The sequence below is a fragment of the Lithobates pipiens genome, unplaced genomic scaffold, assembly GCF_037356315.1.
Source record: "Lithobates pipiens isolate NorthernLeopardFrog02 unplaced genomic scaffold, aLitPip1_a1.2 Scaffold_16, whole genome shotgun sequence".
In the NCBI taxonomy this organism is placed as follows: Eukaryota; Metazoa; Chordata; class Amphibia; order Anura; family Ranidae; genus Lithobates; species Lithobates pipiens.
This window is the reverse complement of record NW_027507748.1, coordinates 251,557,514-251,582,721: the sequence shown is the minus strand read 5'-3', so window position 1 is coordinate 251,582,721 and position 25,208 is coordinate 251,557,514. Positions and strand designations below refer to the sequence as shown.

General features: G+C 47.3%; 1 protein-coding gene across 2 annotated transcripts in view; it reads right to left on the bottom strand.

Annotated features, from left to right (window-relative positions):
• Nucleotides 1–25,208, bottom strand: part of TMCC2 (transmembrane and coiled-coil domain family 2) — a 252,850-nt gene that overhangs the window by 41,022 nt on the left and 186,620 nt on the right. For both annotated transcript variants that reach the window (XM_077481293.1, XM_077481294.1), the window contains one exon: nucleotides 13,484–14,175. In XM_077481293.1, coding sequence (XP_077337419.1) covers nucleotides 13,484–14,175 — 692 coding nt within the window. The remainder of the gene's footprint in view (nucleotides 1–13,483; nucleotides 14,176–25,208) is intronic.

Here is a 25,208-nt window from a genome sequence, read left to right as displayed (position 1 = left end):
AGCTGTTGACCAAGCTACGCCCACATTTGTGAACCAGGAAATACCAGATGAAGATTATGAAATGCACTCCATTACAGACACTCCCTCCCCCAAGATGTAACACCAAAGGGTTATAGGGACAGTGTCATGGGAGAGATGCCTAACACAGGTATCCAGCACAGAGTAAACAGACCAATGGGCTGCACTAAAGGAATCAGGCACAAAAGGTAAGTGAATATATATGCAAAACCAACCACAGCAAATCATGAACAAGCAACCCCAAACACCTAATCTAACTAACTAAATATATATACAAGGGAAGGGAACACATATACAACAAAGCAGGGACGAGAGACAAGGGGAACAGGAGGCCAGATAGAGGAAGCAGAAACAAGGGGGAGCCGGAAGCAGGAATCAGGGGACAAGTCACAGGAACCGGGTACAGGAAACAGAGTCCAGGACAGGGCAGGAAGCAGATCAGGAACTGGTTTCAGGCAACGGTTCAGGCAGGGACAAGGCTTGCAGGGAGGAATTCTGAAGCCCTGAGCTTCATTGAAGGGTGGGCTTATATACTCCCAGCAGTTCCACGTCAGGTGCAGCTTGATCATTTGAACGTGCATCTGCTGGGAGACACCCGCTGGTGGCCACCAGAACTGTACTCTTTGGTGCTGAAAGAAATAGTGACACCAGCAGGTGATCCAAGCATTAACACTGATCCTGACAGTTCCCCCCCCAAGGAGTGGCCTCCGGACACTCCATTCTGCCCTTGACCTGGCAGTGCATGTAGATGTGGAAAAGTCACAAAAAGTCTCTTCTGTAACTGGGAACTTCTTTGCGCTCTCTGGCCAGAGTCTCTTAACCTACTGGGAGGCGTGCCACCCGACTCCGGCAATGGGGCATGCACCCCACCACCAGAGTCTGGAATAGGGATGAGCTCAGGCGCGTTCGCATTGACCACGTGCAGAGCCCGCCAGGAAGTCGGCGCAGCGCTGCGCCAATCACAGGCAGTGAGACATTGCCCGATCTCTGTAGCCGCACATCGGGGGGATTTTCTCACTGTCTGTGATTAGCGGAGCGCTGCTCCAACTTCCTGGTGGGCTCTGCATGTGATCAATGAGAACACGCCTGAGCTCATCCTTTGTCTGTAAGTTTAAATCTGAAAATAAAAACAGGCAGGGCAACGTGCTCCGGGTCATCAGGCTGGGCAGCCAGCTCCAGGTCATCGGGCTGGGCAGCAGGCTCCGGGTCATCGGTCTGGGCAGCAGGCTCCGGGTCATCGGGCTGGGCAGCAGGCTCCGGGTCATCGGTCTGGGCAGCAGGCTCCGGGTCATCGGGCTGGGCAGCAGGCTCCGGGTCATCGGGCTGGGCAGCAGGCTCCGGGTCATCGGGCTGGACAGCAGGCTCCGGGTCATCGGGCTGGACAGCAGGCTCCGGGTCATCGGGCTGGACAGCAGGCTCCGGGTCATCGGGCTGGACAGCAGGCTCCGGGTCATCTGGCTGGACAGCAGGCTCCGGGTCATCGGGCTGGACAGCAGGCAAAGACACTTCAAGCTGGGCAGTGGGCAAAGGCACTTCAAGCTGGGCAGCGGGCAAAGGCACTTCAAGCTGGGCAGTGGGCAAAGGCACTTCAAGCTGGGCAGCGGGCAAAGGCACTTCAAGCTGGGCAGCAGACAGTGGCACATCAGGCTGGGAAGCAGACAGTGGCACACCAGGCTGGGCAGCAGACAGTGGCACACCAGGCTGGGCAGCAGACAGTGGCACGCCAGGCTGGGCAGCAGACAGGAACAAACCAGGCTGGGCAGCAGACAGGAACACACCAGGCTGGGCAGCAGACAGAGGCACATCAGGCTGGGCAGCAGACAGAGGCACATCAGGCTGGGCAGCAGACAGAGGCACATCAGGCTGGGCAGCAGACAGAGGCACATCAGATGGAACAGCGGGCACAGGAACGTCAGACTGGACAACAGGCAGAAACACTGGCACAACAGGCTGAACAGCAGGCGGGAGTGGATTAACTGGTGTGGAGGCAGGATTGGGTGATGGCAAAATGGTATGGGTTGGGAAAAACTTCTGTTTCTTTTTGGTTTTAGCCAATGAAAATTTGTATGTGGGTACAGGGCTGTAGGTAGTGGATGCAGCTGGTAAAAGCAAAGGAGCAGATTTTGAAGGGAGATTTAGTGGAACTGATGGAGGCAGCCGAGAAGAAGCAGTGGGTTTAAAGGCTGGGTAGGTACAGCAGGAGGAAACAGGGTACTGGTACTTCATTGGTAGCAGGGTGTATTGGTCAGAAACTGTGGTTGTTGGGGGTAATAGAGAGGAAGACATCCCAGCAGTTTGGTATCTAGACACAGAAATGGGTGGTTGGGAGCTGACAGAGGCTGAGAATAGCAAGCTTGACCAGGCCTGTAATAATGGTTGCACAAAATCAGGTTTGCACACTGTTTGTCTGACCAGAGACTGCACTGAATCAATACATGCTGCAAGCACCTGTTTAGGACAAGCTGAGTAGTGCTCAAAGAAAAAGGCGGAGTCATCTTCTAACAGCCACACCAAAGACTCTACCTAAAAGCTGCACTAATAGGGGGTGTATAGTCATCACCTCTACTAGAGGCATCAGACAGGGCCAACTCTGCAAAGATCCGAATCAATGGCTGCATGTCCTCAAACAGAAAACTGCCCTGATTGACAAAAACATGGGCTATACGGATGCATTCCAGCAGTTGCTCTCTAGTGTATTCACTTAATGACTGATGACAAAAATCTCTGTCATCTGTTGCCAGGAGCGAAAGATACAGAATATCTTCCAGATGCATTTTTTATAGCAATAGCAAGTGCCCAGACCCAATTCCCAAGTGCAGCTGATCTGTTTGTATGGCTTCAGAATTTTGTCATGGGAGAGATGCCTAACACAGGCATCCAGCACAGAGTAAACAGATCAATGGGCTGCACTAAAGGAATCAGGCACACAGGTAAGTGAAAATGTATATATTTATTAAAGATAAAGACACACGTTCAAAACCAACCACAGCAAACCATGAACCAAGAAATTCAATAAATACACAGCAACCCCAAACACCTAACTAACTATATACATATACATATAGAAGGAAAGGGAACACATATACAACAACAAAGCAGGGACAAGAGACAAGGGGAACAGGAGGCCAGATAGTTAAAGCAGAAACAAGGGGGAGCCGGAAGCAGGATTCAGGGGACAAGTCACAGGAACCGGCTACAGCAAACAGAGTCCAGGACAGGGCAGGAAGCAGATCAGGAACTGGTTTCAGGCAACGGATCAGATCAGGCAGGGACAAGGCTTGCAGGGAGGAATTCTGAAGCCCTGAGCCTCAGTGAAGGGGGGGCTTATATACTCCCAGCAGTTCCACATCAGGTGCAGCTTAACCATTAGAATGTCTATCTGCTGGGATACACCCGCTGGTGGCCACCAGAACTGCACCCTTTGGTGCTGAAATAAATAGTGACACCAGCAGGTGATCCAAGCAATAACACTGATCCTGACAGACAGCACCTGACTGTCCTTCTCCAGGCTGTATCAAGGGGGGTAGCGAGTTAGTTTCTGCCTTGCTCTATATGCAGTCCGAAAAGAGTTGCTGATGAGAATGGGCCAGGTGAAGTAGGATTTTAGTGTAAGGGACAGATTTAAAATAGACATTTTAATGGGGAACTGTAATGGATGTGATTAAGGTAACACATAAAGTTGTCATATAAGGTATTAGGTAGAATGCTAAAATGCCTATTTCAATATGTAATATGTCATTGCATAGCTTTCATCTTGAAAGAAGTAAGTCATCCTATCTATAAATTTTTTACAGTAATACAGTAATATGTCGCAATAATATGTTTTGCATATGTCTCGCCTTGCTTGTTTGAATGTCCACCCATTGTTATATAAACTGCAAAAAGAGGAAATAAAATCAGAAAGTAATTTTCACACTGGACCAAAGGTATCAGAGTGGTTACTTCAGAGCGTGCACGCTTTATATTCAATAATTTGATCAGGGGCAGATATAAAAATACCAGACCTTGGTTCTGGTTCTGATCCAAAACACCTGGTCCCTGTGTTTTTGCAGGTTGGCCTATACCTCCAACACCAGCCCAGAAGAGGATGTATAAATGTAGAAGGAACATGTTTGTCTACCATCATATACTCCCACATCTGCTCCACAAGCCTTAGGAAGATTCTACTCTGCTTTGTTATCTAATCCAGTACACTTCTGTACACCACCAATCTGGCTCACTCTTAGCCCTTGTACACATGGTCGGAGATTCTGACAACCAAATCCGTCGGATTTTGTCCGTCAGATTTTGTCCGACGGATCTTGCATACCACACACAGTCGGAATATCCGACAAACCGCTCCGATCGGACACATTCCGACGGAATCTCCGACCGTGTGTACAAGGGCTTTGGGCACTGAGTTGATTTGCATTTATTTAGCCATTGTTTAACCTTTGGTCTATTCTGTGAGATATTACAAATAAAAGGGGCATGCCTGGTCATTTGTTAAAGAGGAACTCCAGGCTCAATCAGAAAAAAAGTAAGTCAGCAGCTACGAATACTGTAGCTGCTGACTTTTAATATAAGGACATTTACCTGTCCCTGGATCCAGCGGTGTCTTCACCCCAGCTGATTTTTCAATCGGCTCTTGGGTACTGCCACTTCTTGTAAAGGAAACCGGCAGTGAAGTCTTGTGCCGTGTGGCTTCAGTCGGCTCCCTACTGTGCATGCATGAAGCGCCGCTGTGCTTTGTGAATGGCCCGGCGGAAGGAGGCGAAGGAGGGTGTGGGGGACTGAACTTCCGGGTAACTTTGCCATAGCAAAATCAGCAGGAAGTGGGAGAGGGTACCTGTCAAACCAGGTCCCCCCTCCCCCTGTAAGGTGCCAAATGTGACATGGGGGGATTGTTTAAAAAATAGCATGGGGTCCTCCCAATCCATACTAGGCCTTTCCGGGTCTGGTATAGAGTTTGTTTTTTAAAGGTTGGCATGGGGTCCCCCCCAAAATCCATACCAGACTCTTATCTGAGCATGCAGCCTGGCAGGCCAGGAAAGAGGGGGAGGGGTGAACCATGCCAGGCCACATGCCCTCAACATAGGGGGGATGCTTTGAGGCATGGGGGGGGAGCTCTGCCACCATGGCCTTTTTATAGACCATCAGTTGAGACTCAACCAGCTGACAAGGGGCAGGATTGCTTTCTAATTACTGATAGATTTCAGCTTGTGTCTTGGCTTTCCATGCATTTTTGCACCTCCCTTTCTTCATGCGTTCAATACTTTTTCCCTGTGTCATTCAATTTTATTACACATAACTAAATTTCTGAGATTATTTGTTCTGATTTCTCTTTATGTATGTATGCTCAATATTACAGCACCTGAATATGTGAACAGGTCCAAGAAAGGTAAATGGGCCCTAGTCAGGGATGTATGGTGATTAACACTAAACCAAGGGAAAAGAGATGGAACAACTGAAAATTAACTAAAATTAATAACTCAATGGTTAAACACTGAGGGGGTAGCCAAGACTAAACAGGGGAGGACTCAATAAACTTGCAGCACATAAGCTGGGACGGGATGCTCTGTCTGTAATGCACACAAGGAAGGAAAGAAATAGGCGCGAAGACCACCATGGTGTAGTAATTTAAATACAACTGGAAGCTGCCTCAACAACAGGAATTCCCAAAGTGCTGACACACATGGGTGATTCCTGTTACTTCAGGCAGGTTCCTGCTGGGAAGGTGTCCTGTATACCCTACTGGTGAACATCAACATCCTGGTACTCGAGGCAATTTAGTTGTCTCTTCAATGTTGAACCCCTGAGTTGGGGATCTACCAACAAGAATCCTTTTGGACAATGCTATGGCCATGGTCTACATCAACTATCAAGAGGGTATCATAAGTCGTGCTGCTCAAAGGGAGGCAGACTTGATTCTCCCTTGGACAGACCTGCATGTTCTGACCCTGTCTGCCATCCACATCCCAGGCATGGAAGATTTGAAGGTGGACCTTTCTGAGTTGTCAGCATGTGGATCCGGGGAATGGTCTCTCCATCTAGAGGTGTTCTAAGCAGGTGGGGAGATTAGAAGTGGCTCTTCTGGCATCCAGATTCAACCACAAACTGAAAAGATTTGTCGCAAAGTCCAGGGCCCCTCAGGGCTCCACAGTGAATGCTCTGGTGACTCTATGGTTCGGGACCACCTGATCTACGGCTTTCTGCCTCTACCTTGTCTGCACTGCAGGATCGAGTTGGCGGACACTCCAGTGATTCTTATGCTGCGTACACATGATCGGACTATCCGGCGGACTTGGTCCGGACAATTCGCCCGTGTGTGGGCTCCGGTGGACTTTTTCTTCCCAAAAGTCCGTCAGACTTAGAAAGAAGTCTTGACTCAAAATTGTCCGCTGGACAATCGGCATCAGTGAGACTGACACCTTGCTAGCCCCGTCGCCTGGTATGGATTTAAAGGGGAACCCGTACACCGAAAAAACGGTCTGGGGGATACTGGGACTGTGACATCATAAGGGGCGGGGTCACCGTGACATCACCCGGTGACCCTGTCCCCTATGCCTATATAAGTCGCCGTGCAATGCATCCCTGGCATTGCGGCCGGAGAGAGAGTCGTGTCAACATCGGAAGAAGAAGAAGAAGAAGGCGACAGCGACAGAAGACCGGGCCAACGCTAGTAAAAGAGCTGGAAGAAGATAGCGGAGGCCTGGCAGAAGAAACGAAGAGAAGGACAAGACCCCCGAAGTCGGAAGAAGACCCCTGGACTGTGGCGGCGACGAAGAAGAAAGCTGGGCTCCTCCGCTAGTAAAAGATCGGTTAAAGAGCAGAAGATAGCGGAAGAGCCGACCCCCGAAGTCGTAAGAAGACCCCCGGAGCTGTCTAATATACTACTTTAAAAACCTGTGTTGTGTTTTTTTTATTAACACTTTTTCCCTCAGGTGAATGGGTAGGGGTACATCGTACCCCATACTCATTCACATAGGGTGGGGGGCCGGTATCTGGGGGCCCCATATTAAAGGGGGCTTTCCTGGATTCTGATAAGCCCCCCGCCCGCAGACCCTGACAACCAACGGCCAGGGTTGTCGGGAAGAGGCCCTTGTCCTCATCAAGGACAAGGTGCTTTGGGGTGGGGGGCTGCAGCGCCCCCCTTCCCCAAAGCCCCCCATGTTGAAGGCACGCAGCCTGGTACGGCTCAAGAAAGGGGGTGGTCACTCGTCTCCACCCCCTTCCTGACCGGCCGGGCTGCATGCTCGGATAAGGGACTGGTATGGACTTCGGGGGACCCCCACGCCGTTTTTCGGCGTAAGGGTTCCCCTTTAAATCCATACCAGGCGACGGGGATAGCAAGGTGTCACTCTTGCCGATGGAGGCGGCGACATTGACTTCCTTCGCTAGTCCCGTCTACCTGGAGCCATGTTCAAAATGAACAGACTTTACTCAATGTGTGGGCAAGTCCGTTCATTTGAAAAGTCCTAGTCCGCCGGAAAAGTCCAGTCGTGTGTGGGCAAGTCCGCTCGTTTGGAAAGTCCGGCGGACCTCCGCTGGAAAGTCCAGCGGATTGTCCACCAGATAGTCTAATCGTGTGTACGCGGCATTATCGCACCAAAATGGTCCAGGAGGATGTGGAACTTATGCCGCATACACACGTAGCAGACTATCCAGCGGACTTAGTCTGGCAGACTTTCCGCCGGACTTTCTGAACGAGCTACTTGCCCACACACGGCACTTTTTCAGCGCACTAATACAGCGTATTAAGTCCGCCGAACTATCCGCCGTAGTTTTGAAATGAACGGACTCTGCCACCCACGCGGAGGAAAGCGTACCTGGAGCGCGCCTCCAGGTACCCGGGGCCAGCGAAGGAGGCGTCGCTGGCCCCGTCACCTGGTATGGACGTAAAGAGGAACCCCTACGCTGAAAAATCGGCGTGGGGGCCCCCCCAGGTCCATATCAGACCCTTATTCGAGCACGCTACCCGGCCAGCCAGTAAAGGGGGTGGGGACAAGCGAGCGTCCCCCCTCCTGAGCCATACCAGGCCGCGTGCCCTCATCATGGGGGTGCCTTGGAGAAGGGGGGGCCGCGTGGCCCCCCCACCCCAAAGCACCTTGTCCCCATGTTGATGAGGACAAGGGCCTCTTCCCGACAACCCTGGCCGTTGGTTGTCGGGGTCTGCGGGTGGGGGGCTTATCGGAATCCGGGAGCCCACTTTAATAAGGGGGCCCCTGGATCCCGGCCCCCCACCCTATGTGAATGAGTATGGGGTACAATGTACCCCTACCCATTCACCTGTAAAAAAAAAACACAACACACAAGGGTTAAAATAGTTTATTGCACAGCTCCGGGGGTCTTCTTCCATCTTCGGGGGTCTTCTCGCCGGACTCCTCCGCTATCTTCTGCTAGCTCTTTCACTAGCGGAGGAGCCCGGCTTTCTTCTTTGCCGCCGCCCTCTTCTTCCGACTTCGGGGGTCTTGTCCCCCTCTTCGGTTCTTCTTGCCGGGCCACCGCGCCTTCTTCTAGCTCTTTTACAAGCGGTGGCCCAGTCTCCTGTCGCCGCTGTCTTCTGGCCTTCTGTTCTTCTCTTCTGTAGATGTTGCTTCGTCGCTGTCTCTGCTCACAATGACAGGGGCGTGGCGACTTATATAGGGACATTACCGGATGATGTCCCCACCCATTATGATGTCACAGTCCCAGCATCCTCTGGGACTGTGACATCATAATGGGCGGGGACATCATCCGGTAATGTCCCTATATAAGTTGCCACGCCCCTGTCATTGTGAGCAGAGACAGCGACGAAGCAACATCTGAATAGAAGAAGAGAAGAACAGAAGACGGTGACAGCGGTGACAGAAGACCGGGCCACCGCTTGTAAAAGAGCTAGAAGAAGGCGTGGTGGCCTGGCAAGAAGAACCAAAGAGGGGGACAAGACCCCGAAGAGGGGGACAAGACCCCCCAAAGTGGGAAGAAGAGGGCGGCGGCGAAGAAGAAAGCCGGGCTCCTCCGCTAGTGAAAGAGCTAGCAAAAGAGCAGAAGATAGCGGAGGAGTCCGGCGAGAAGACCCCCGAAGACGGAAGAAGACCCCCGGAGCTGTGCAATAAACTATTTTAACCCTTGTGTGTTGTGTTTTTTTTTCCTTTTTTTTACAGGTGAATGGGTACATTGTACCCCATACTCATTCACATAGGGTGGGGGGCCGGGATCCGGGGGCCCCCTTATCAAAGGAATATCAAACAAAAGCCCGCAGACCCCGACAACCAACAGCCAGGGTTGTCGGGAAGAGGCCCTTGTCCTCATCAACATGGGGACAAGGTGCTTTGGGGTGGGGGGGCCGCGCAGCCCCCCTTTCCCCAAGGCACCCCCCATGTTGAGGGCACGCGGCCTGGTATGGCTCAGGAGGGGAGGGGGCGCTCGCTCGTCCCCACCTCCTCTCCTGGCCGGCTGGGTAGCGTGCTCGGATAAGGGTCTGATATGGACCTAGGGGGGACCCCCACGCCGATTTTTCGGCGTAGGGATTCCCCTTTAACTCCATACCAGGTGACGGGTCCAGCGACGCCTCCTTCGCTGGCCCCGGCTACCTGGAGACGCGCTCAAAATGAGCAGACTTTTCTCCGGGCGGGAAAAGTCCGTTCATTTCAAAAGTACGGCGGACTGGCACACACACGGCCGGATTGTCCGGGAAATGCGAGTCCGGCAGACAGATTGGAGTGCAAAAATACTTTCTTAGTCCGCCGGACTTTTGGGTAAAAAAAAGTCCGCCGGAGCCCACACACGGGGGGATTGTCCGCCGGACTTTTCCACCGGATTGGTTGATTGTGTGTACGAGGCATTAGACATACTCATACTCTCTGGCAGACTCTCTGTGGACCCTTTCTGGATCGTTCAGATCTTCTGTCCCAAAGGTCAGTCCAGCACCCTGCTTTTCAGTCTCTGCATGCTTCAGTTCCCTTATACGCTGTTAAATTCCTATTTTATCTTATCTGTGCAGCCCACATGACTATAGAGTAGTGATGGTCAACCCGGAAAAATTATAGAAGGCCTCAAGTGTATCCCCTGTCACCTCCAGAGGATCTCACAATAGCAGTGCATTTTCATATCTCAGTGCCCAAAACTCTTTTGCATTGCATCCTCGTCCTACTGACGTCCTCCCGCCTCCACACCACTCTCTATGCTGTGGTTCGCACTGCTATCCACCGAGGCTAAGAGAGACACCAGTCGGCTTTCCTCCTCCCCCTCCCGGGGGCACACACAGTGATCCACCCGGAAGCTACGTGGACTTATCCTCCATCTGGTGTCCCGGACTTCCACTTATGATGAACTTGTTAATACTGTTATCCTGTGAGTAGTCCCTTAGGGGGGTTCAATTAAATATTACCAGTCCAACTACACTTAAGACTGCTACACACTACAGTTGCATGGAAAAAAAAAACAACAGCTCTGGTTGCAAGGTTAGTCCAGCGATCTCCCCCGCTAAGCTATTGTATTCTGACAGGCGTGGTTAGGGAGAGTATGGTTAGGGAGCAGGTCATCTGCTGGTTTACCAGCATGCACATCCGACAGACTGATATACACACGGGCAGGACGTCAGCCAGTATTGTACCGATAAATGTCTCTCGACATTCTGCCTGTGTAAAAGGGGCTTTAGTGGCGCTTCTCCTCTTTGTTCTTATCTCTCCTGATCTCCAGAGCCAGTTACAGCTCCTGGAATACCTGCCCTTGTGTTTGGACTTCTTGGACATTTAATTAATTTTATTAACTATTTACTTGCATTTACGTTCAATAGTTGTCCCCCATTGAGAGACTCTGCCCTTGCACTTACAACATACTCCCTGTTACCCAAAACTCCAATGTTGCATTTTTTTAAGTGTATCACAATGCAAATAGCTCTCAACATTGGTGTCAGTCAGTACAATAATAAAACCCAACACTGGTGTCAGTGAATGCAACAATATCGCTCCTTGTGCCAGTAAAATCAAAACTCCCACACTGTTGGTCAGTAGTAGTGTAATTTAACACTCCCTGCATTGGTGGCCAGTGGCAGTGATATTTAACCACGCTCCTCCCCAGGCATTGTACATTGTCAGTGAAAGTTAACTATCTTCTCCCCCTGTATTGTGGACTGGCAGTGAAAGTTAGCCCCCTCCTCTGCCTGCATTTTGGACTGGCAGTGAAAATGAACCCCTCTTCATCCACTGTATTGTGGACTGACAGTGAAAGTTACCCCCCCCTTCTTCCTCTATTAAGTGCACTGGCAGTGAAAGTTAACCCCCATCACACACTCCCACGGCGCTCTCCCCAGGCTGGGATTTTGCTTGTCCTGTGGGCAAAGATAACTCTGCCCACAGTACAGCCTTTCTCATTCAGTGCCAGGTGCTGGAACACAAAGCGCATTCCAGCACCTGGCTCCCTCTGCGCTTTCTTGTGTCCAATAGCCTGAGGGTCGTACACAAATGGGTGGCGGGCCACGGGTTGAGCACCAAGGCTATAGAGTCACACATGTGGGCATATATAGTCTGAATAAATGACAGCCCACTCCCTCCCCCTCCTCCATGCCCACTAAACAGCTAAACACAATGGGGGGGGGGGGATATTACATGTTGATTGATGGAGCCTTCACCTCCCTATGCATACTTCACATACAAACAATAGACAGGCTGGAGGGGTGTGAAACAGGCTGTGATTAACAGAACCTCCACCCTAGTCAGCACACACCATGTTTTTGCACAAAAATGCAGATGTACTGGGAAAGAGCTAGATCACATGTGAGCTGTATGTCAATTATGAAAAACAGGTACTTCGATTTTTGTTTATTAAAATACATACAGTGTCATCATCCATATACATAAAGAGAAAAGATAATGTAAATCAACCAGTGTGCTTAATTTCACTTTAAAGACTTATGATCCTGTGCCCTGTATTATTTAACAGGAAATAGATTTTACTGACAAAACAAAAGCATACGTTATGTTCAATCAGATCATGAGCATAAATACTGTATGTCAATTATATTTGTCATTTGTTCAAGTATACAGCACATTTATCTGTAGGCACTGTTTAAATGAATCGTTGACTGTTCAAATATATTGAAAAACTCAACAATTTGCAAAGTTTGAGTTTATTTTTTCACACGACTGTAACTGTAAGTGAAAAGCTCCCCCTCAGTTTCATTTCAATTAGATTTTTCCCTTTTGGCAATATACCGTATATACTCGAGTATAGGCCGACCCGAATATAAGCCGAGGCCCCCAATTTACCCCCAAAAAAACTGGCAAACTTATTGACTCGTGTATAAGCCGAGGGTGAGACATGCCTGTCCATCCCTGTGTGTGTGTCCGTCCATCCCTGTGTGTCCGTCCATCCCTGTGTGTCCGTCCATCCCTGTGTGTCCGTCCATCCCTGTGTGTCCGTCCATCCATCCCTGTGTGTGTGTGTGTCCATCCATCCATCCCTGTGTGTGTGTGTGTCCATCCATCCATCCCTGTGTGTGTGTGTCTCCATCCATCCATCCCTGTGTGTGTGTGTCCGTGTGTGTGTGTGTGTGTGTGTGTGTGTGTGTGTGTGTGTGTGTGTGTCCAGCCTACCTGTGTCCCGAGCCTGTGTCCCGAGCCTCCGTCCCGTGCCTTGCCTCCTTGCCTCCGTCCCGTGCCGTGCCTTGCCTCCGTCCCGTGCCGTGCCTTGCCTCCTTGCCTCCGTCCCGTGTCGTGCCTTGCCTCCGTCCCGTCCCGTGCCGTGCCTTGCCTTGCCTCCGTCCCGTGCCTTGCCAGGATCGCCGCTCTTCGTCGGCGCCTCGGCGGCCATTCTAAAATTCAAAAGCCGCGCCTCCGCCTTCGCCTGTGATAGGCGGAACACTGAATTTCCCAGCAGCCTGTGTTCCGCCTATCACGGACATCGTCTCATCCTCGTCCGTAGTACGAGGATGAGCGGATGTCCGTGATAGGCGGAACACTGACTGCTGGGAAATTCAGTGTTCCGCCTATCACAGGCGAAGGCGGAGGCGGAGGCGCGGCTTTTGAATTTTAGAATGTCCGCTGTCTGTCTGCTCGACACGCTGATCGAGCAGGCAGACAGCGATGACTCGAGTATAAGCCGAGGGGGGCACTTTCAGCCTCAAAAAAGAGGCTGAAAATCTCGGCTTATACTCGAGTATATACGGTACTGAAATGAAAACAGATGCAAAGCATCTATCTGCATAAATACTGTAGTTGGTGCTACAGACAGTAATATAAGACAGAGATAAAACTAAAGATAAGATGCTTATTGCACAGATTTAGTGTTATGAGTTTGTGTGTAACTCAACTATAGAGCAAAGTCTACAAATATACTAGAATCTGATTATTTGCTGTGATGTTCTAAACAATTTGTGAAAGCAGTTTGGTACACATCAATTTAAATGCTTTCATGCATTACAGGGAGCTGGCATATTATTGTAGTTGTAAAATTTGCATCATACATTGTCAACTAAAATATATGCTTCATTTACAACACTAACCTGTAGCGCTCTTCTTGGAGACACTGTGTCATGTAGCTGTAGTCTCGTTGCAGTTGTGATTTTAGGTCATCTATTGAATCCTCAAGATGACTCTGCCCATCCTTAATTTCACAGAGTTCCTCAAGAATGGCATCAAAGCCCCCATGATGCCCATGGTGATGTCCATCTAGAGTGTTAGATCTTGGGCTACCAGGTCCTGCAGGTCCAGCCCCAGAATTACTTCCCCCTCCAGCTGAGCCTGAGGTAGCACTAGAGCATTCATCATCACTCCCATACTTGGGACTTGGTGCCAAAGTTGCACTGCCACTCAGTGCTCTTGCACCCCCTTGTGTCTCACTGTCTTCTTCTATGCCATCTTTTAGATGGGGGATGTTGTCAGCACTGCCAAATTTGTTGCGAATAAGGCTAGCAAACTCTCTGGGCTTTGACACCACTGCTGTGTGTGTGACCTGTGACAGGCCAGAAAGCCCACCCTTAACACCTTCAACTACGCCTCCACCAAAGCCACTAATGCCTGCTCGCACGTTGGCTCCCACATCTTTTAGTCCTTGCTGCATGTCCCTCAAGACATCTTTTGGTTGTCGTGATATACCATTTTGTTCAATCTCCTTCAGTTTCTTATGATAATGTTCCAATTTTTTGTGTAACTGGGCAATTGTTTGTGCAGATTTCTGGTTCTTTTTCTCAAATACCTGGTGCAGTTGGAAAAAAAGAAATACAAAATGTAAGAAAAACACAATCTTTTATATTAGCGTTTCAATGTTCAGCCACTTCTGAAATATAAAATCATTGATATGAAGTATGTGCGTATTACATTTTACAGACACATGCCCCAAATACAACAAGATTACGGTATTTCAGCATACTATTGATTTTTGCATATTACACAGACTTTTTTTTTTTTAAAGTGTATCTTTAAAAGCTAACTCCACTTTTCAGACCATGTTTCATGCTACATCAATATTTAATGTAATATGAAACATGGTCAGAGTGCACAGCCCCCACCCCTAAATCGGTCCCCCAAACTGACAAGGTTCTTTTTCCTGCTGGCTCCTGTCATATTTCAAATTGGCAAAGTTGTGAACAGTTGTGTCACTCATTAACAGGAATCTCTGAATGAAAAAGCTACAAGTCCCATCTTCTACAGCAGCAGAGGGACTGTAGTTCTCAAAGAGGTGCAGTGGCATCACCACAACTGAAGTCCACTAATACTTCCTGAAGCTCCATAGCTGAAGTATGGACTAGGGACTGGAAGAAGAATCTACAGGAGCCAATCCACCGATCGCAGTCGCAATGCTTTGCAGGCTTAAATGCAAAAAAGTAAACACATTTTTGCAAAATGGGTGCATTTATTTATTTATTTTACAAAAGGTGTAATTCTCATTTAATTCCAGCACTCCTTAACCAATACTGGAAGTTCTCATAGTGAGAGAAGATAAAGCTGTGGTAAACATCTAACTTTGAGAGTGAAGACTTGTTAAGAATTGGGTGTTAACATCACGGGAAACCTGTAGTTGCTACTAACACACTGGAGAAAATTTTCACACGTTATCACACATAAACCTTCTTTCTATCTTTGTATTATCACACACTATAGCAGATGTAAATGTAATTTATATGATACCTGAAGTGTGTGGCATGGACTATTTCCACTCTGTTCAGCATGTGTTTGTAAAATGAGTTGATTAAAATCATCTTAATCCTTTATACTCAAATAGTTTGCAAAAAAAAATATCAAAACTATTCTATTTCAATCATTTTTATTATGTTTTAAAAAGAGAGAAATCTGTTACCGAATACGTTACAATACAACGAAATAGAAGATACGCCATGGGGAGGATCTCCAGGAATAAGTTCACAACTACAGTAAAGCCCCATACACATGGGTAGAATGTTGGGAGAAATTTTCTGGTACAAAAAATACCGGCCGACATTCTGCCTGTGTGTATGTCAGTCTGTTCGGCAGGTTTCTATCGGACATGCATACTGGAAAACCAGCAGCTGACCGGCTCCCAAACAGCGATCTTAGCCAATGGCAGAGAGCGCTGATTAGAGTGCTCTGGCAGGGGGGCAGTCCCCTGTCAGAACACATCAGCTCAGCGGGGCACATCGCTGGACTAACCTTGCATGGTTAATAGTGTGGCTCCCGACCTGAGCGGTCAGTTTTAAAAAAACTGTAGTGTGTACCAGGCTTAACATACCAATGTGTTAGAACAGACTTTAAAGAAGGGCGAGGGGGGAAGGGCTAAACAAAAAAAGGGGGTTAACAACATAACCAGATAATAATATAATGTCCAAAGTTTACTATTCAGTTTAAACTAGGAAACATATTTTTTTAGTTTACCTGTAATCATGCATGGTGAAATTAGTGACCTGAAGTGATTTAACTCCTTCAAAACTTTGTTTATTCAGACTGGCAATATATCGAAATATTGCCTACTGTATATGCAATTATCATTTTAGAACTTTTGGACTAGGTCAGGTTTGTTGTATCTGACATATTACTGTGCATATTAATATGTAATATTGCATAAGAAAATTTTATGGTTATCCCATGTAGCCAACAGGTGCAGCTCTAGAGCCTGCTGACTGCAAATTTTTATTAGTTTTTACCTTCTATGCTGAGCTCTCTTCAGAATACACATGACAAATTAAAACATGAAACTCTGGCAAAAAGACACTTTATACCTGTAAACATTTAAAAATATTTTATTTGACCAAAAACCATATAAGCCTTTTATCCCTATGTCCATAACTATTTTGATGTGAGCTTAATATTCGTGTCTTAAAGACCACATGGGTGGATATAGAATGTTCTAAGACACAAACAAGTAATCCACACGTCCTGCTATTGGCAGATGTGTGGAAACCTCTTTCACTGGAATCCTTTCACTGAAAACTCATCACGATTCAGGCTTCGCTTTTGGCTTTGAGATTGATACTCTTGTCCACTAAACATTCTTATCTGAACACAAAGGTTAAATTACCTGTTTTATTACCACACATAAAAATCACCCATCAGTAGTGGTCCTGAAGGAGGAATACAGTATGCCCTGCACAGAACTTTTCCAATTGTTATGTTTAAGGCACTTTTTACTCACCTTCCCGCTCCTGAACCTCCAGATCCCATCCAAAATCTGGAATTTCTATAAACAATCTCTTACAACTTCTAAAGGTATCTCACTCTTTTATAATGTCCTACAGGACAAACAAACGTTTCTTGTTCATACATCATGGGACACAGAGCCTTTGATAATTATTAAGTGGGTTAGATAGTCACCATCTGGTGATTGGACACTGGCAACCCTAATTACAAGGCGGGTTCCTCCCCTATATAACCTCTCCCATATGTAGAGTACCTCAGTTTTTTGCCAGTGTCTAAGGTGGTTGGTCGCGTTGAAGATGTTGCTAAGAAGAGAGCTCTGTTTGATGGTCTCTGTGGGGGCCTAGGAGCTATACAACCAGATCAATACCTCGGGCCAATAAATACGCCAAAGATGGATGGTACCCAGGCCTCGTGAAAGAAGAAAAGAGGTTTTGCCTGTAATGTTTCTCTTTGAGGACTGGGCTCTGGGATCCAGCACTTTGGGGTACAAATTAAAAGTTGCATGAAAAGTTTTCTGGCAGAGTCTTCTACAGTCTTCTACAGGTGCAGGGAAGAGGATCCTGTACAACCCAGAACCCTAAAGGTTGGCACAACATTGCCCGCTGAGATGGGTGAAGGTTGGATCTGTCTGTTCTCAGCAGTTTCCTGTGGAGGGGGGTAAGATAAATGAAGACAATCCTAGTTACTTTAACCACTTGCCGACCGCCGCACGACGATGTACGTCGACAGAATGGCACGGGCAGGCATAAGGGCTTACATGTACGTCCTTGCCTGCCCGCGGGTCGGGGGCCCGATCGGGCCCCCGCCCGGTGCCTGCGGCGGTCGGTATTCGTTCGGGAGCGATCCCGGACGAGGGGACGGCCATTCATTCATGGCCACCCCCTCGCGATCGCTCCCGACGAATGAAAATGTCCCGTGACATCACTTCCTCTCCTGTAATGTAAACACAGGAGAGGAAGTGATGTATTCTCTCCTCCGTGTCGGTATTTTTCGTTCCGGCACCGAGGAGAGAGCATCGGTGAGTCGCACAAGCACTACACTACACAGTAGAACATGCCAGGCACACTCACACCCCCCCTTTACCCCCCGATCACCCCCCAATTACCCCTGCCCCCCCCAGTCACAGTGACACCAATTGCATTTTTTTTTTTTGCATTGGTGTCATTTGTGACTGTAATAACTGTTAGGGCAGTTAGGGTTAGCCCCCTTTAGTTCTAATGTGCCCCCCTAACCCCCCCAATAAAGGTTTAACCCCGTGATCACCCCCCCTCGCCAGTGTCACTAAGGCTGGGTTCACATTGCAGCGGTTTATGAGAACGAATGTGATTCGCACCGCACTGCAGTGCAAATCACATCCGATCTCTGTGCGATTCGAGTTCAGCCATACAGATAGTATGGCTGAATTCGTGTCGCACCCGCCGCACCCGCCGCACCCGCCGCAAATTCGCACGGGACCCTTTTTTTGGCCCGCAGCAGAATCGGATCGCATGGGTGTTCACACCATGCGATCCGAGTTTGCAGATCGCACTGCGATATGCGAACTGATCTGGGGGTGTCATTAACATTTCACTGACACTCCCAGCAGTTCGCATAGGGCAGTGTGAACTGCCGCCGGGAGGCATGCGATGCGGGAACCCGCCGCGGATTCATGGCGTTCCCGCATCGCTCCAGTGTGAACCCAGCCTAATAAGCGATCATTTTTCTGATCGCTGTATTAGTGTCACAGGTGACGCTAGTTAGGCAGGTAGGTATTTAGGTTCGCCGCAGCTTTTTATAGCGCCAGGGACCCCCATATACTACCGCATAAAGCCCCCTGATTTCCCCCTAGTTAACCCTTTCACCAGTGATCACCATATAACTGTTACAGGTGACGCTGGTTGGTTAGTTATTTTTTTATAGTTTCAGGGCACCCGCCATTTATTACCTAATAAAGGTTTAACCCCCTGATCACCCGGCGGGTGTCATTTGTGACTGTAATAACTGTTAGGGCAGTTAGGGTTAGCCCCCTTTAGTTCTAAGGTACCCCCCTAACCCCCCCAATAAAGGTTTAACCCCGTGATCACCCCCCATCGCCAGTGTCACTAAGGCTGGGTTCACATTGCAGCGGTTTATGAGAACGGATGTGATTCGCACCGCACTGCAGTGCAAATCACATCCGATCTCTGTGCGATTCGAGTTCAGCCATACAGATAGTATGGCTGAATTCGTGTCGCACCCGCCGCAAACTCGCACGGGACCCTTTTTTTGGTCCGCAGCAGAATCGGATCGCATAGGTGTTCACACCATGCGATCCGAGTTTGCAGATCGCACTGCGATATGCAAACTGATCTGGGGGTGTCATTAACATTTCACTGACACTCCCAGCAGTTCGCATTGGGCAGTGTGAACTGCCGCCGGGAGGCATGTGATGCGGGAACCCGCCGCGCATTCGTGGCGTTCCCACATCACTCCAGTGTGAACCCAGCCTAATAAGCGATCGTTTTTCTGATCGCTGTATTAGTGTCACAGGTGACGCTAGTTAGGCAGGTAGGTATTTAGGTTCGCCGCAGCTTTTTATAGCGCCAGGGACCCCCATATACTACCGCATAAAGCCCCCTGATTGCCCCCTAGTTAACCCTTTCACCAGTGATCACCATATAACTGTTACAGGTGACGCTGGTTGGTTAGATATTTTTTTTATAGTTTCAGGGCACCCGCCATTTATTACCTAGTCTCACTAGTGTACCCCTAAATTTAGGGGTGTCTACTTTCCAAAATGGGGTCATTTGGGGGGGGTTTGTGCCATCTTGGCATTTTATGGCCTTCAAAACTGTAACGCCCTTAGAAAGCCTGAAGGCGGTGCTTGGTTTTCGGGGCCCCGTACGCGGCTAGGCTCCCAAAAAGTCCCACATATGTGGTATTCCCGTACTCAGGAGAAGCAGTAGAATTTATTTTGGGGTGTCATTTCACATATGCCCATGGCATGCGTGAGCAATATATCATTTAGTGACAACTTTGTGAAAAAAAAAAAAAAAAAAAGTTTGTAATTTTCCCGCAACTTGTGGCAAAATATAAAATATTCCATGGACTCAACATGCCTCTCAGCACATAGCTTGGGGTGTCTACTTTCTAAAATGGGGTCATTTGTGGGGGTTTTGTGCCATCTTGGCATTTTATGGCCTTCAAAACTGTAATAGGTAGTGAGGAGTGAAGTCAAATATTTACGCCCTTAGAAAACCTGAAGGCGGTTCTTGGTTTTCGGGGCCCCGTACGTGGCTAGGCTCCCAAAAAGTCCCACATATGTGGTATCCCCGTACTCAGGAGAAGCAGCAGAATTTATTTTGGGGTGTCATTTCACATATGCCCATAGCATGTGTGAGCAATATATCATTTAGTGACAACTTTGTGAAAAAAAAAAAAAAAAAAAATTAAAGTTTGTAATTTTCCCGCAACTTGTGGCAAAATATAAAATATTCCATGGACTCAAAATGCCTCTCAGCAAATAGCTTGGGGTGTCTACTTTCTAAAATGGGGTCATTTTTTTTTCTCAAAAGATTTTATTCAGTTTTTCATAATACAATGAGTAGGTAACAGTGGATATACATTCATGTTTAACCAAACGGTAGCACATGTGATACGTCACAACGTCATAACTAAAATGGGGTCATTTGTGGGGGTTTTGTGCCATCTTGGCATTTTATGGCCTTCAAAACTGTAATAGGTAGTGAGAAGTGAAATCAAAAATTTACGCCCTTAGAAAGCCTGAAGGCGGTGCTTGGTTTTCGGGGCCCCGTACGCGGCTAGGCTCCCAAAAAGTCCCACATATGTGGTATCCCCGTACTCAGGAGAAGCAGCAGAATTTATTTTGGGGTGTCATTTCACATATGCCCATAGCATGTGTGAGCAATATATCATTTAGTGACAACTTTGTGTAAAAAAAAAAAAAAATTTTATTTTTTGTCATTATTCAATCGCTTGAGGCAAAAAAATAAAATATTCAATGGGCTCAACATGCCACTTATCAATTTCCTTAGGGTGTCTACTTTCCAAAATGGGGTCATTTGGGGGGGTTTTGTACTACCCTGCCATTTTAGCACCTCAAGAAATGAGATAGGCAGTCGTAAACTAAAAGCTGCGTAAATTCCAGAAAACGTACCTTAGTTTGTAGATGTGACAACTTTTGCGCAAACCAATAAATATACAATTATTGACTTTTTTTTTACCAAAGACATGTGGCTGAATACATTTTGGCCTAAATGTATGACTAAAATTGAGTTTATTGGATTTTTCTAATAACAAAAAGTAGAAAATATCATTTTTTTTCAAAATTTGCGGTCTTTTTACGTTTATATCGCAAAAAATAAAAATCGCAGAGGCAATCAAATACCATCAAAAGAAAGCTCTATTTGTGGGAAGAAAAGGACGCAAATTTTGTTTGGGTACAACATTGCATGACCGCGCAATTACCAGTTAAAGCAGCGCAGTGCCAAATTGTAAAAAGACCTCTGGTCATTTACCAGCAAAATGGTCCGGTCTGAAGGTGGTTAAGGATTATCTTCTACGAGTAGTTTTTCATGTCTTACCTGGTTTCCGCCAATAGAGGGAGTAAGAGACATAACTGGTGTTTACTTACATGCCTTCCAGGATACACGCTCAGTGAAGCTAGTCTGTGAAGCTGCTCACCTCCTCCGCTGAAGGTTCTGCTACATAAACTGAAAGGGGGGATCCTACGTAGCCTTGGGGTCCCATGTAGTCCTCCAGAGATCTCCTTTCTCCCCCCTGCCGCCATGATTTACGGTGGATTCACACTATGAAAGCTGCATTGGATGGTTTAGAAGGAAGGATCGCTACTTTAATCACAACTTCCTTAACCACTTAACAACCGTCCCATAGCCGATTAACGGCTTCAGGGCAGTTGTTTAACTCTGAGAGGCCGTTAATTACCGGCCTCCCAGAATTCTGCTCTCGCGCTCGAGAGCATCCGTCATGGCTCATGGCGGCCGTTTACCGCGTGATCGCTCTGTCAAATGACAGAGTGATCACTTGTAAACAAACCGGCATCATGTTATGACGCCGGTTCCTCCCTCCCCTCTCTGTACCGATCGGTACAGTGGAGGGGGAAGAGATCGGTGTCAGCAGCGCTGTCGGCTGCATCTGCAGTGCCCACATCGCTACTCACCAAATTTAACCCCTCAATACCCTGGCAATACTCTGCAATACCCTGGCAAAACTCTGCAATACCAGCCAATACTCTCCAATACCCTGCCAATACTCTCCAATACCCTGCCAATACTCTCCAATACCCGCCAATACTCTCCAATACCCCGCCAATACTCTGCAATACCCCGCCAATACTCTGCAATACCCTGCCAATACTCTGCAATACCCGCCAATACTCTGCAATACCCGCCAATACTCTGCAATACCCTGCCAATACCCGCCAATACTCTGCAATACCTTGCCAATACTCTGCAATACCCTGCCAATATGCTACAATAACCGCCAATACTCTACAATACCCGCCAATACTCTACAATACCAGCCAATACTCTGCAATACCCGCCAATACTCTGCAATACCCCGCCAATACTCTGCAATACCCTGCCATAAATTGCCATACCCAGCCATACTCGGAGATACCCTGCAATACCCAGCCATACTCGGAGATACCTAGCCATGCCTGGTGATACCCTGCAATACCTAGCCATAGACGCCCCCCCCCTCGCCGCCCTCCGATGCTTCTACCGACTCGCCAATACGATCAAAGCCAGAATCTTTTTTATTTTTTTATTTCAGGCTTCCCAGCCTAGAGGTGAGATGTGGGGTCTTATTGACCCCATATCTCACTGTAAAGAGGACCTGTCATCCCATATTCCTATTACAAGGGATGTTTACATTCCTTGTAATAGGAATAAAAGTGATCAAAAAATTTATTTTTGGGGAAAAAAATGTCAAACTAAAATAAAGTAAAATGAACAATAAAAATAAAAAATAAAATTTAAAGCGCCCCTGTCCCCATGTGCTCGCATGCAGAAGCGAACGCATACGTAAGTCCTGCCCACATATGAAAATGGTGTTCAAACCACACATGTGAGGTATCGCCGTGAACGTTAGAGCGAGAGCAATAATTCTAGCCCTAGACCTCCTCTGTAACTCAAAACATGTAACCAGTAAAAAAAATTAAAGCGTCGCCTATGGGGATTTTTAAGTAGCGACGTTTGGCGCCATTCCACGAGCATGTGCAATTTTGAAGAGTGACATGTTAGGTATCTATTTACTCAGCATAACTTCATCTTTCACATTATGCAAAAATTGGGCTAACTTCACTGTTTTGTTTTGTTTTTTTAAGCACAAAACAGTTTTTTTCCCCCAAAAAAAATCTGCGCAAATAGCGTGCGAGATAAAAAGTTGCAACGACCACCATTGTATTCTCTAGGGTCTTTGCTAAAAAAAAAATATATATAATGTTTTGGGTTCTATCTAATTTTCTAGCAAATAAATGATGATTTTTACATGTAGGAGAGAAATGTCAGAATTGTCCTGGGTGCTCCAGAACGCCTGATGGTGCTCCCTGCATGTTGGGCCTCTGTATGTGGCCACGCTGTGTAAAAATCTCACACATGTGGTATCGCCGTACTCGGGAGTAATAGCAGAATGTGTTTTGGGGTGTAATTTGTGGTATGCATATGCTGCTGTGTGAGAAATAAACTGATAATATGACAATTTTGTGAAAAAAAAGGAAAAAAAATTGATTTTGCAAAGAATTGTGGGAAAAAATGACAACTTCAAAAAACTCATCATGCCTCTTACTAAATACCTTGGAATGTCTTCCTTCCAAAAAGGAGTCATTTGGGGGGTATTCCTACTCTTACGGCATGTTAGGGCCTCAAGAATTGAAATAGGCCGCCAGTACTTCAGGTGTGATCAATTTTCAGATATTGGCACCATAGCTTGTGGACTCTATAACTTTCACAAAGACCAAATAATATCCACCAATTTGTACTTATTTTTACCAAAGATATGTAGTAGTATAAATTTTGGCCAAAATTTATGAAGAAAAATTACTAATCTGCTCAATTTTATAACAGAAAGAAAAAAAGGAAAATTTATTGTCAAATACTTACTGTAATTTTCCTTTTCTGATGGACTCCATGGCAGCCTACGTGTGGGTTGACCCCGCCTCCACTCCAATGCTATAGGACCCCATTCAAATAAAAGAACACTCACCACTCCACACAGTGTTCCATAACTAGCCTCTTCATAAGACTTATGGGTGGGAACTCCGTCTGCCATGGAGTCCATCAGAAAAGGAAAATTACTGTAAGTATTTGACAATAAATTTTCTTTTTTCCCTGACAGACTCCATGGCAGCCTACGTGTGGGAAATAACTAGCCAACCACAGGGGTGAGTATGCTTTAAACAGAAAACATTTAATTGGATTTATCAACCGATAAAATCTTTAGACCAAAATTTACAGGATAAATTACAGGATAGAGAAGCAGGCTCAATACAGTAATGTGACATGAACGTATTAATAGAAGACCAGGAGGCTGCCTTGCAGATTGTGTCAGGAGCCACATGCCGAGCCGCTGCCCATGAGGCTGCCATTCCCCTGGTAGAGTGAGCCGTCACCGCCTCTGGAGGAGCCAAGCCCTTCGCCCTATATGCCCGTTGTATAGTCCTTACAATCCAGGTGGCCAGCATCCTAGTTGAAGCTTTCTTCCCCTTGTTGCTACCTGAAGGTAAGATAAAGAGATGCTCCGAGCGTCTGAAGGGGGAAGTGATAAGAAGATATTGTTTCACAGCTTCTCCAACATCCAGAGGATGAACATCATTAGAATCTGAAGTCCTAAAAGTAGGCAAGACAATTTCCTGGTTCTGGTGAAACACAGAAGTAACCTTTGGATTAGATCCCAACATGGGAATAAGGACTACTCGGTCCGGAAAGAACGTCAAAAAAGGCTCTTTGAAACCCAAGGATCCGATTTCCGAAACCCTTTTAGCTGAAGTGACTGCAACTAAGAAAACAACTTTTGCTGAGAAATCCTTAATAGAGAGCGGGGATGGCCCCGTCGTACTTAGACCGGAGATTGAGTCCAGGACCAGAGGAAGATCCCACTTGGGAAATCAAGGCTTTCTTTGGGGTTTGAGTCTTGAAGCTCCCCGGAAGAACTGACGAATCAGTGGATGCACTGCCCAAGATGTACCTGAGAAAGCTGATAGAGCTGACACCTGCACCCTGAAGGAGCTTACCGATAAAGGAAGATCGAGGCCAGACTGCAAGAAGCTAAGAATGTCCTGTACTCCTGGATGTTCAAAAGGTCTATTCGAAGAAGAGCAGAACTTAACAAATTTGTCCAAGATTCTGCCATATACTTTGTTTGTACTTGATCTCCTTGCACTCATCAGAGTGGAAATTACACTTGATGCACATCCAATGGCTTCTAGCCTCTTCCTCTCAAGAACCAGACCATCAGTCTCAGAACTGCCGGGCAAGGGTGAAGAACTGTACCCTGAGAGAGAAGGTCCGGCCTGAGAGGGAGAGGTATGGGATCTCGAACACTGAGTTGGACCAGGAGGGGAAACCAAGGCCTGTCGGGCCAATAGGAAGCTATCATCACAACCTCTACTGCTTCCAC